The sequence below is a fragment of the Streptopelia decaocto genome (assembly GCF_964273445.1).
Source record: "Streptopelia decaocto genome assembly, chromosome: 7".
In the NCBI taxonomy this organism is placed as follows: domain Eukaryota; kingdom Metazoa; phylum Chordata; class Aves; order Columbiformes; family Columbidae; genus Streptopelia; species Streptopelia decaocto.
This window is the reverse complement of record NC_138661.1, coordinates 41,064,252-41,077,583: the sequence shown is the minus strand read 5'-3', so window position 1 is coordinate 41,077,583 and position 13,332 is coordinate 41,064,252. Positions and strand designations below refer to the sequence as shown.

The following is a 13,332-nucleotide window of genomic DNA, read 5'->3' as shown; positions in this document are numbered from 1 at the left end:
TTAAAAATGATACTTCGCTTACGGCAGAAAGAGGTCTGCCCTCAACTGCCAAAGTTAACCCTACAGGCCTAGTGGGCTCATTCTCCTGTTTAATCTTCCCTGTTGTCCAGTTGTTCTTTTTTTATTTCAGAACTATCCCCCCAAATTTTAGATGAAGTTAAAACATCTGGTCTGGCCATACTTAATACAAGAATTTTAAAAAGTAAGCACTACTGTCAGAGAAATCCATGAATCCATTTATGGCTCAGAATTTCATAGGTCCCATTACTCAGAACAGATCTTTGCAGTGCAGCAAAACCAGAGTTACTGGTTAATAATATTGTACTGCCATCTTCTGACTGGTGAAAGGACTACACTGAGACTGAAACTGAGAAACCTGTTTTCTGAGGGTGTTAAAGGTCTTAAACATCTCCATCCTTCAACGGACAAGCTCCAAATTTTAAAGTGCCTTTCGCTGAATATTCTTCCAACTGTTTTGAACCAAGGATGGAAGTTAAAAAACATCAGACTAACCAAAAAGTGATTTGCCTTTTAGTTTACATATTCTGCCATGGACCTGCAGAAATTAATTCACTGTGATTTACTACAAGCATAATTCACCACACACTTCTGTATTATTAGAAGCAGGAACAAAACTGGTTGAAAAAGACTGATCAAAGTTATAAACATGTAACAATCACTGGTTTAGAAAACTTATTTTTAAAACATGTTGCCCTGTGGACAAGCTATATAAAATGACAGAAACAGATTTTTTTTTTAATCAGTAACTGATCATTCCTTGCTTCTACCATACTATGTTTTCACATCCACAATATACCCGAATAACTTAATTCTTATAATCTTTTTGTTCTTATCTATTTGTGCTTAGTTTCTCTCCTTTTTCTTGATTACTAGTTGTATGTCTATGGTTCTCCTATTTTTTTTCTGTAGTAACAACTGAATTCTCCTTCCCTCTAATCTGTTTAGAGTTGTTTTGTTCACATACAATATTTTACCCAAATTCATATGAACGACACTCCTCTGACCTTAGAGACAGTATGTAAGAGTGAAATATTGCTCCAGTATCTGCTGGCAGGCCTACACATATTAGAACTGAACATCCACTCCCCGCCCCGCTTCAATTCCTCACTGAAAAGGTGTCCTTAAGCTGTTGCAAAAGTAAAATCATATGATAAAAATAAGAGCATTTTAAACACTAGATAATTGAATGCTCCAGGAAAAAAAAAAAACAAACCAACAGGATGCCAGAAAAAAAAATACCAGAATCAAGTCCATTACAGGGTTTCAAATTCCAAGGTAATTGGGCATCCATATGTGACAAAGAATTCAGAAGAAAAAAACAGCTTGCTTTTGAGAAAAGAGAAAGAACTTCCTTGCACATGCTTATTACCTTAAATTTAGGTACAAATCTTGCAAACTCCTGGTGCCAGTTGTTAAGAGTAGAGGCAGGTGAAATTATTAAAAAAGGTCCCCAGATGTTCTCTCTCTGGAAGATACACATCAAGGACAAAAAAAAAAGAAAAAGAAAAAAAGGGACACAGAGACAGTTTGGTACAGCTTCACAACTACTAAATGACAGTGACTACATAAGAGAAGGAACTACATGCAACAAAACGAAACTTCCTTCCAGCACAGCAAGGTGATAAATAGAGCAGATCTAATGTTTACCTAAGCCTTAGTTTGTAACAGCAAACCAGAACCACCAAAAACATTTCCATCTGGTTCACTCCTCTGTTTCTGAAAGTTGCCACCTTCACGTTACTAACAGTCCCTGTCATTTTGGGTAGGAAAAGAACTTCAGGTGGCATTGGCAAGCTTTGCTCCACTACGTCACATCAGAATACCCTCTGGTGAGTAACAAAGTTGTGCCATTACGATACTGGTAGTTAAAAGCTGGCCCACAGAGGGAGAGCCAGAAAAAAGTAAAAACCCTGCGTAGGCTTTCAAAAATCCCCAGTTGAAGTGCAATGGGGAGACAAGCCAATCTGTTCTCCCTTCCATACAGACGAGCTCAAGAGCCTTTGGCTCTGCACAGCCGTCTACTATTGTGGTTGACAGTGCCAGCAAACCGGTATCAAAAGGAACACAAACAAATGCACATAATTATAATTTGGTCACTAGTGCAGCTAGTTCTGCTCTCAGGATCACTTGTTGGTATCTCCTACTTAAGGAAAGTGACTGGATGCCAATCAAGATTTTTTTTTTAAATTAAGGTATCTATTTCTGCACAAAGAAGTAAGCTCCCATCGCTTTTTCTGTTTTGTTTGTCTGCCCTGGCACAGAAGAATAACTGTGCTTCCTGAAAAAAACCCCACAAATATGGGAATCCACACTGATTGCCATGAAGCTCAGAATTTGGTCTTCATTTCTACGTTTCTCTGATTTGTAGAAGTCAGTGAACCATGAAGTCTACAACTTGTTCTCTTATCAGGCTTTCACATTAAGAGCAAGTGAAAAGATACTACTCTGTGAATAAAATAAGTGTATATATATATAAAAATAAAAATGGAATCTTCAATCTACATACACACACCTATCGACATACACAAACCATTTCAGAGGTGTAGCATTAAAACAACGGGAAATGCCATAGCTAAAATGCCTTGTAAGACATGTAAGCTTTCTAATCTAGAATTTATTTCAAACGTGAAAAGCGTGCATCTGCTATCAAACACACCGACCAGAAATAAGCTATAATCCACCCACCTCAGCCAGATGTGCAAGGAGAGCAATGCTTTGCACTGTTTTACCCAGACCCATTTCATCTGCCAGGATTCCATTGATGCCCTGCAAAAGATCCATAAATGAACACCTTTACCTTACTACTTTTTATCCGTACAGGACTAGCAGCACAATTGCAACTGAATTTAGGGGGACCAGCCCCAGTGTAAAAACTCTGAAACAACTTGGTGTTTCTTACATCTTCTACTAAGAGACAATTTATCTCAACTGCACTCGGGCTGATTGTTTTTCTCAGCCCATCTGCACTTTGCTATCACAACCCCAGCTGGGTTCGCACACCAGGTCGAGGCTGCCTGCAGTTTACCAAGCCTGAAACGGTATGCGGTTTCGAGCAGTGTAAGTTTTCTCAGTGTATAATCTAAGTGATAAACAGCTGTATAAACATCCACATGAAGAATCTTGAACTTAATGTCCCATTCAAAGATCTTATTTCCTTAATAATCAAGAATACTGATAGGCGGCCTACATGATCACTTCCTTTCTTTTAAAGACTTTACAGATTTAGTATACACAGTCTACTTTTAAAACCATTAAATGTTTTTAACCAATTTTACTCTAGAAGTCTTTAAACAGTAACTAAGATACCTGCTCATATAGGTTGGCCAGCCAATTCATGCCTTTCAGTTGGTAACCTTTCAGTTTTCCATTGAAAATAGTAGGCTGTGGAATATCTTCTCCTGCCCGGATAGATGGGTTTGCTAAACTGTAGCTCTCTCCAAAGCCAGTACCGGATTTGTTAGCAGCCCGTAGAGCAGCTGCCCGACTCTCCTTTGCATCTTCATCAAATGATCTCGTCTAAACAGGAAGAGGAAAGCATGCATAAGATGACGAACATATTAATTTACCAAGAAACTATATAGTAAAAGGTTTTTCACTTCACATTGAGACACAGGATGTCTGCCGGAAACTAACAGAAAATATGCCTGTTGCTATAGCCCAAATCTTTATAAGGTGCTTTTCTGTCTAATTACCACAGAAAGTGGCAATGAGATTAGATTCAAATACTGCACTCAGCATTAAACAACCCTACTTGACTTGGCTGCTGTGAAAGATCCCGGTTCTGTGGCCTCTGCCTATTACTCTGCTTTCTCTTCTACTTTATGGATCCAAAAAATACATACCCGGGCCTGATGAATCTGGTAAGCATCCTCGGCATTCTTCAGAGCTTGGGCCTTGTAATAGTTACTATCTGAAAACAACATCTCCACGTTAGAGCTCTGCAGCAGTAATCACCCAAATTAACACACAGATAAACATCAGTAATTGTAGCAGTGTTTCTTAAACAGAAGGATTTTGTGTTTGAAATTGTAAGTTTGCACGATAACGTGTGGAGTACAGTAAATTTCAGAGTGCACAGAAGGACTGTAGATCAATCACTTACCATAATCTTCTTGGGTGATGTTGACCACTACTCCTCCACCAATATCAATCTGCCTTTGGGTAGAGCTGTCTTCCAGTTTGCGTAGGATTTCCTCCTGTATTCCATCATGTCCAATATCTCGTTTACGACTCATAAAATGGGCATATAATTCAGTTTGTGTGATCAGGAAGTTAAGTTTTCGCTGCTGTCTCTTAGCCTAAGAAAAGAGCATTTACAAAAAACAGATGAAGGGAAAAAATAGGACAAAGGTTTAATGATTAAAATATTAATATCATTAAAGGAAAATAAATAATTTAATAATATATCAGCAACTAATCTATCTAGATGATATTATGCACATCACAGTGACAGCAAAATGCTAGACTACTATTTGCATATAAGAATATTGACCAGCACCATAAACAATCTATATTAAAATATAAAATTGTTGTAAAGTTCTTTCAATTTCAGTAATCAAGGCAAAGAACACCATAATCTAATAAAAGAAAGTTTATAAATTTTGTTTACACTGAAGAATTAAGAGACTGCAAAAATAAACAGGATTTTAAAAGAACTGAACAGTAAGAAAACCCTCTCATCGCAACCGAACTCCAACATTCCCTTACTTACTAGTAAAAAGAATTATGGTAGAATACATTAAATATATCACTAGGTAATACAGTTGAGATACTGTAACTGTTTCGGGTTCAGCAAGACGTTGCAGAAACTGTTCGTTCTTAGGTTCTGGTTAAAAATGCTACAGTTAGAAGTTGTCTATTAATCTAAGCTGAAACCTCTGAAACCTTCACAAAATGCTTATGAATTTCAAAAATGAGAGGAACATATTAAATAAAGCACAATTTGAGCCTAAAACTAAACATCAGGTATCCTAAAGATTCAACCTTAGCTATTTACGACACTTCTAAGGTAATAACCATAAATCCACTAGAGAGCTTTGGCAAGGAAGCTGCTTCTTAAATTCAACCCTTGTTCCTCTGTAAGGGAGTCCATGAAGCTGTCACTTGGCCAACAAAAAAGCTATCACAGAAAAATTCTGTGCCCCACACATAAATTACAATATCAGTTCACAGTGAGGGAAAAAAGCCAACCAACCAACCAACAGGAAAAAAAAGACACGAAAACTCAATGTGAATGGAAAGGTGGCTTGCCTTCTGGACCCAGAACGATGTACAAGCCATCACAAAAGGTCCTTACCAACACTGAGTTAGGTATGTCTGTGAGACACATGCTGCTTGTTCCACCTCTTCCTCCATTTCACTCACTTGTAAACAATTTATGCAGTTCAAAAGCTTTTTTTATCACCTCTAGATAACATTAGAAGGATTATGTAAAGAGTTCGAAGACAGCAAAAGAAATGCGTGGAATACTGCTGAAACAGAACAAATAACTGAATTTCGTAGCCTGGATTTAGACGCTCAAATTATGCAGTCACTTCTGTGTTTCCTCAACAGATTAATTATCAGCAATCTGTATTTTAGCCATACCTCTCTCATCTCCTCATCCAGCTTGCGTTGCTCCAGAGCCTCTTTCTCAGCTCGTTTACGATGTTCTTTTTCTACCTTTTCGTACTTTTTCCAATAGAGAAGCATCTCCTTGGTAAGGCGACGTGCCCGTGGTAGAGTTTCCTTACAGTTTTTCTGGGCCTGCAGAGCAGCTCGACGTACCTCCCTCATGCACTGATGGGCAAGCTAGAGAGCAATAAAGTTTTGGAAAATGTGGTAAAATGCGCAGATTTTAAAGAAAGCTGGTAATAAACACCACCAAATTTAATTATAACCAAGTGTGAACCTTCAGAAGATAAAAACCTATGATACTTTACTTAGTAGTAATGCTTTAGAAACAGCATGAGGGAACGTGAACTTCCAAAAACCCCCTGAGATGGTGGAGAATTCAAAACCTGAGGACAGTTTCAGCATGGCAAGGTACTTAAAGGACTGAGCCACTAGGTAGGTGCCTGAAAGGAGCTAAAGGCCCACCTGCAACTCTAACTCACCTATTCTACACACTTTCCTGTGGTTCTCTTCTCACTGTTTTAACAAGGCTGCTCCAATAGCAGTGTTGGTGGAACACAATCCCATCGACATGTTAATATACTAAAAGGTTGGGGGAGTATCCTACAATTCTCCTACCATCGTATGAAGAAGCATAATACATTGTATTTTTTTGTTCTAGTATAAATAAATTAATGCCATTGTCATAATGGTCAAAATTGCTGGGTCTGATGTTTGTGACAGGCTTTTTTCCCTTCAATAAAACTTGCACATCAACAATTCTAACACGTTTCAAATGATCAAACAAAAGGAAAACAAAGAAACAAAAGCAGACTTCCAAACTCTCTAAGTCTGCTGCATCACTCACTTGCTAAAATGCAATCTGTCATACCTACAAATGCAATAGTTGCAGGGTATTTGCCCAGACATCACAAAAGAAAACCACTCTCTGCTAGCTAAGGAAGACCATAGGTGAGAATGTAACTACAGCAAAGTTTCTTAAATACATATGTGCAGGTCCTGATTTCCACATCCCTTACACAGAAAACACTCCCTTTCTTGATCATGTATGCACAGAATGGAAAATTTCCTACATTGTCTTCTCTGTGATGACTCTCAGCCATACCCTTGATTACCTTTTTAATTAGCCATACAAATGAATCAGACAGTTGAGTGTAACACTTGAAAAATGCTCAGAAAGGCATTACCAAGTGTTTCTAAGGTAAAGCATTCCAGGTATAAACAACGACGCTTCTCAGAGAAGATGAGATAAATTCCTTTTGCAATCACTTAACGCAGAAGATTGTTCTATTTTCAACCTCAGCACCTATGTATATTTATGTAAATTAATCCATTTAATATTCCTGAGCCCCTTTGATTTAAACAAGAATGCTTACATGAGCAAATTCTAGCTAACAGATAGTTGGGCAGTTCAAAAGCTGAAGTGTACTGAAGTCATTCATGTATTGTATCTAAAATAAGTAAATTAAAAATGTAGAATCTAAATCTTATGAAAGCCAGAAAGACCTCATGAAAGAAATTAATGTTGCTCATTTCATGTCTTGCTTATGATACATGCCAAAATGACACATCTAAAAAATGAAGCGCCTTATACAAAATCACAAATTACTTACAAAATTCAGTGCTTTCTCTTGTACTACCCTGCTAGTATAGTCAGTTTTGTAAGAGGCAGATGAAACATAACAAGGTTACAGTTGGCTTATTAAATCTAGTACAAGTAACAGTATAAAGCTAAACACCACTTACCTTTTTACTGTTGGTGAGGAAGAGGTTGCGGGCTGAGGCTTTCTGTTTGTATGCCTATAAAAGAATACCATACTAAAATTAGGTAAAGGGTAATTGCTTTACAGTATTTTAAAAGATCACTATTGAGTCTTCAGCAGATCCACATGCCACCTTCAGCCATGCACACTGTTGAATAATTGGGTACAGCTACTGTAAATATTTTTTGTTTTGACTGAAACAGCTTTTCATCCTTAGTTACTGAAGGCATACCTAAATGTATTCCAACTCCTGAAGGAAGCATGTAAAACACCTTTTTCAGGATTGTTTTTTAATTGCTACTATTACAAAGCAGGGTTCTCCTTCTGTTATCACTGAAATAAACAACAAAAATTTCCATTGTTTCCCAAAGATGGTAAGAATTAATGTAGATCCTGTTTGTCATGTGAGCAAAATCAGTCTGTTGAAAAATGAGATCTATCATACTGCACATATCCTTTGCCTAGCTTCTAAGTTCATAAAGAATTATACAGCCATCATTCATATTCAGCTTCCTAGAATTCAAAGTCTGTTAGATGTGAACTCCGAAAAGCACATTTTAAGGTCCACTCTGATCACATCTCAGAAAATCCAGCTTTCTATTTCAATGTGCCTGAAGCTCATCCTGTAAACAGTACAAATGCTTTCCCCTAGACTGTTTCTGAAATAAGTTTCCAAAACCATGCATGCTACAATGACTGAAACACTCCTTTCCTGAACTTTAGGTAAAACCTAGATATTGGTTTGCGCTACATTGCTATCCTGCAGCTGAGAAGGAGCAGCTGCTGGAGTTTACTGTACTATTCCTAGAAAGAGGGTGGGCAGCCAAATGAAAGCGGAGGCAAAGCAGCGCATGATCCACTTAGGTATCACTGGTGATAAGAAATTCAAACTACGCTTTGCTTACAGATTGCAGAACATCTGTTTGGCCACTAGTGACCACCAGAAAAATCAGGTCTTACTTCACTCTGTATTTCCAAGTGTCAACTCCCCACTACGTTAATTATCTTTCACTTTCTTGCCATCACCACTGACCTACTGCCATTAGCCAAGCTCACCTTCGGCAGCTCCTTTTTAACGATGCTAAGCCACACTTTCCGTCGACGCGCGTTAAGCTGCTCAATAGTCATATGCTTTTTCTTGGACCCAGGTGGTGGCGTATCATGAGAAAACTTGGCAAAAACTTTGGTCTGGTGATGGTGGCGTCGTGGTGACTCCTCTGAGGAGAGTTCTTCATCCCGTCTCCTCTTTTTCTTTACTTTTTTCAACTTGCCTGCATGGGAACAATGATCACAAAAACCCATTTTTGGGATACATGTTATCAGGTATCTCTCCTGAGTAAACGATCCTAGTCAATTTATATGCAGAACCAACAAAAAGTCAAATGTATCCATGTTCGTAAATTCTGGTAACATCCGTTTATCATGTTAGAGATTTCCTTATTATTTTACAAGGCAAAGATTTTTCCTGTTTAATAAATAGAGTGGTGAAACACAGCTTTTCTACCCATGGAAGCATGCCTTTGGAGTTAAAATGTCTGGGACCTGGTACAATGTGTCTTTGTGGTAAAATTCTACTTAAAGACATGTAAAGGTAACAACATTAGCATTTGGTAGGATAATCTTAAATCGATCCTCTCAGTAGCTGAAAGAGATCGGCATGTTATAATGTATTAGAGATACTAGCTTTCAGAGGAAATTGATTTGGGTATTGCATATTAAAAATATTCTTCCTGAGTATGCAAAATCATGGATGCTGCAAGATTAGTAGAGGAAAAAAATATGTATTTAAAGGAACTTGCAGAAAGATAGGAAGGAAGGATGCCCAAAATAGCCCCCTTAAAACACAGCTCAAATCGAAGTACTTGCACTACAGCGAATTCACCTTCTGCTGACAGTTCAGAGCCTTCTCTTCCTGCTTCCTTACAGCTTTACAGCTGCTGCCAGCTCAAGTAAGAAAGGAAACTGTACTTCCTGGCAAATGTGTATCTGAGAAACTGCAGCTGAGAGGTTACAGAAGTAATTCTACTTTAACTCACACTAAACATCAATTCTGAGTTCGTTTCCTCTGATTTTCACAAAACACTCTCCCTATCATCTCTTGTTCATGGGAATTACATATTCAGGAATAGCTGCATCAAGTACTGGATAAGTTCTTAAATTTTTCAAGGAACTATAGCATTTTCAAAAAGCTCTGAGTATGTAGACCATGATATGCAACAGTGTTTATGGATGTAAGTAATGAATAAAGCTATCAGGTTCTTACTGCATAACTCTCCCATTCTGGATTCAGAGGTTCACAAAGAAAATCTAAAGCCATGAACTCAATTCACACTGCTTTTTATCACTCTAGCTTTTTAGAAGCCAGAGAGAAAGCACAGTATTTTCTGAAGATTTTCTTCTGGAACACAACCAGATATTTCCAAGCAAAACCCAAAAGTTTTGAACATTTGTGCTTATTCAAAGGAAACAACGTAAGAAAGGAGTGTAATCACAGGAGCCATTTAAAAACATAAGATTAGTGACTTTACCTTTTAACTTTTTCTCTTCTTTAAACTTCTTTTTCTTGGGCCCTAGCAGGTGGCGCTGCTGCTCGTAGTAAGGGTCATGCGTAGACAGCAGCCCCGCGCTGTAGTACTGATACTGCTGCAACTGAAGTGGATGCAAATGAGCACAGTAGTGGAAAACAGATACAGCAGGCAACCTATTTCAGACCTCTATCATAAATATAAGACAACAGAAAACATGCCTTTCTGCATAGGCAGCAGCATTATCAAGGGCTGTACAGTGTCCAAAGTGAAACCACTGCTCCAAGGGTGGACCCCATGTTGTACACAGGGAACCAAACCCACCCAGTTAAGCGCGACAGGAGGAGTGGGAAGCGCAGCTCACGCTTTCAAAACACATCACTTTAGTTTTATTCCACACGGCTGCTGCCCAGCAAGGGCATCCCATTACATGGAGGGGTCCCATCACAGACCCCTGATTTGTTTTGCTTACATTCCCAAATCACGTATGTGTTCTACTTTATCATCGCAAGGGATGTTAAGGTAAAGGTCAAGGTTTAGGTAAAAGGCATTTAAAAGATTTCCACAAGGAGAAACAAATTGAACATTCAGATTATCAAGTAAAAATAGAGCTGCCTCAGCATTTTTTTCAAATTATCAAAAAAGTCAAGTCTATTCCAAGCATTATTCAACTAGAATATTGAAGAACTATACACAGGTTAGGCATAAACTGGAAAACGAAAGACAGTACAGGTCAGAAATTATTTTTTTAAAGCCTAAGCATCCTATTAACTTAATAAAAGATTTTTGAAAGTTGAGAACATCCGCATAAACTTTTTTGGACAGATGTGTTTCCCTCCCTGCCCCTCCATCAGGTACTGTATCTGTACTGCTGATGTGACAATACCCTGGTTGTTTTCACTGGTATTATTTCTTACTAGGCTGGAAATAAGTATTTAAGTAAAATCTAATAAAAGTTATGACCTGTGTGAAAATTTGATGTATGAATTTTTGTGTAGTTATGTAGTATTTCAAGTAACTAACACAACCTGCATTTAAAACTTCACAAACAAACACAGGAAAGAGGTGGACAGAAGCAAGGACTTGGGTATGAAAGTTATTTTTTCACTCTGCTGGAGAAATTTCAGAAGAATATGAAATAAGACAACAAGTTTTCACATCAGGCACATCATCTGATAGCAGAACAGGATGACTTCCTTCATCTGAGACCTACTTTCTAGTGCAACTCAAAACGGCAATGAAAATAATTTGTGCAAAAGTCCTTATAATTTGAAGAAATATATTACTAGTTCATAACAGTCATAAAACTTGGCCTGCTACTAAAAAATAAGGCAGACTACTTTCTTCTAAGGAATAGAGAAAAAGAGAGTATGAGAAGAAAGTCTTAAAGAAAATACGGGTAAAAAAGCAAACGAGTAAACACCCCAAAATGACAAAACAAGGGAGAAAACTAGGAATTCCCTTTTAAAAGGTAAACATCACCTTACTACTTGCTGTCTCAGTGATGATACAAGCACACTGCTTTGGATTTAAATAGGCAATTTTAGTCTCGAACAGCAGCTACTACCTGTATTATAATTTAACCCACAGCACCTCAGTTTTCATATATATTATCCAAGTCTTGCACTCTAGCACCCTGTATTTGCTGTAGTGAAAAAGGCTATATATACACATGTACCTGCAATAGCTACATAAATTATTGAGAGATTCTAAGCATCAGGCATTAACATCTTTTTAGTCTGTACATAATTAAATAACCCTTGTCTGAAACTGATGTTAGACTGTTCTAGTCTACCAAACCAGATATTTTCCAGTCCACAAAACACTATGTTTCTTTGGGTTTTAAATTTTTTTTCCCAGAAAAATGGAAGAGAAGTTAAAGCAATGCAGTTAAAGGAAAGAATAAAAATCAAGGACATGTAAAAATTGGGGATTTTTACCTCTTTGTCTTTGCTATATTTACTTTGATGCAGTTTCTTGTATTTGTGCAATCGCAGCATATTGTGAAGTTCCTCCCTTGAAAGAGAAAATTCTTCTTCATCTTCTCCATCCTCATCACTTGGTGAATCTGTGTCACTGGAGTCATCACTCAGAAGGATACTCTAACAAGAATAAATGGAAACTAATTTAACAATCACAAGTTCCTGTACTGAATTGTTTATTTACACAAAGCACTCTGGAGCCTTTACCTAATAAAGGGCTACAGGCCTGGCCCAACAACAATACTGCGCATTTACAAAGTGTCTTCCATCTGAAACACCTCAAATGGAAAAGTTTTCAGAGGTACAGAACTGGGTAGCAGTGAATCCAATGCTCATTTTCCAATTTTGGGGGAGGTGGTTTTCTGTTAGTTTGGTGATAGGCAAGTCATTTTAGAATGCACTTTGCCTGTTTGTGGCCTCAGAAGGCTCTTTTCAGCAGTGAAGAAACCCAGGATACCAGTAGGGGCCTCTTCTGATCTATGGTTGCAGGTACCTTCCTACCCCATTCCTGCTATTCTGTCACTTCCACCTGTATCAGCTGCAGCACATTCGGCCCTTGTCTGACCTCTCAACAACCCACCTTTGCAAACTACAGAAGGCTACAGCACAATGAAAATGCAAAGACAGCATAAAGCCACCATTCCACTCTCTCCTTCCACCCTCATTTGGACCTTGTACTGAGTTCCTGTTAAAAACAAATTTTCAGCTGAGTCCCAAATGTCCATTTAATATCTTTCATAATAGCTCATTTGAATTTGGACAGTGTACTAAAATTACTTCAAGCTTCTCAATGTATACTCACTATGCAATTTAACTAAAATGCTGCTGCTCACCAAAACCAAAATGCCTACTGTCCATTTTGCTGCACAATTAAAATGAAAGCCTCAAATCTACAGAGACTATAATTTTATTTTGTTCTACCAAGGTCTCATACAATATTTATTGTCAACCATCACATACTCTTCTTTCCATTTCCAGGATGAGAAGCCTCTGTAGAATCTATTTTTTGCTTTGGTAAATGTTTTTTCTTAATGTAAAAAAACCCAACCAACCAAACAAAAAAAAAACAACCAAAACCAACCAACCAACCAAATAGTGCAGCAAATAAGTAAATACAGAACAAGACTAAGACTAAAGAATTCATTTGGAGCCCTCTTTTCAGCAATGCAAAATATTACCACATCTCTATGCCATCTTATGTCTCTTTCTCAGTGTACAATTTTGCATCAATTAAATTGCATCACATGATTTAGGGCAGCTCTTAAAACACACTAGTCAACATTCTGAGCTCTCAGTAGCATATGTAAAGTAAAATTAAAAGGACTACTGAGATGAGAACGAACTTACTGTAAACTTACTGTATTTGGAAATCATATTTGTGATAATTTGCGATAATGCTCTGACCAGTGTTCAACTTATTTTCTTGTT

The 13,332-nt window shown here is 37.7% G+C and overlaps 1 protein-coding gene across 2 annotated transcripts in view; it reads right to left on the bottom strand.

Annotated features, from left to right (window-relative positions):
• Positions 1–13,332, bottom strand: part of INO80 (INO80 complex ATPase subunit) — a 71,665-nt gene that overhangs the window by 43,869 nt on the left and 14,464 nt on the right. For both annotated transcript variants that reach the window (XM_082057922.1, XM_082057923.1), the window contains exons 5-14: positions 11,863–12,024; positions 9,926–10,046; positions 8,454–8,668; positions 7,381–7,434; positions 5,608–5,811; positions 4,124–4,319; positions 3,864–3,931; positions 3,328–3,537; positions 2,707–2,787; positions 1,391–1,486 (exon numbers count right to left, since the gene is read on the bottom strand). In XM_082057922.1, coding sequence (XP_081914048.1) covers positions 1,391–1,486; positions 2,707–2,787; positions 3,328–3,537; positions 3,864–3,931; positions 4,124–4,319; positions 5,608–5,811; positions 7,381–7,434; positions 8,454–8,668; positions 9,926–10,046; positions 11,863–12,024 — 1,407 coding nt within the window. The remainder of the gene's footprint in view (positions 1–1,390; positions 1,487–2,706; positions 2,788–3,327; positions 3,538–3,863; positions 3,932–4,123; positions 4,320–5,607; positions 5,812–7,380; positions 7,435–8,453; positions 8,669–9,925; positions 10,047–11,862; positions 12,025–13,332) is intronic.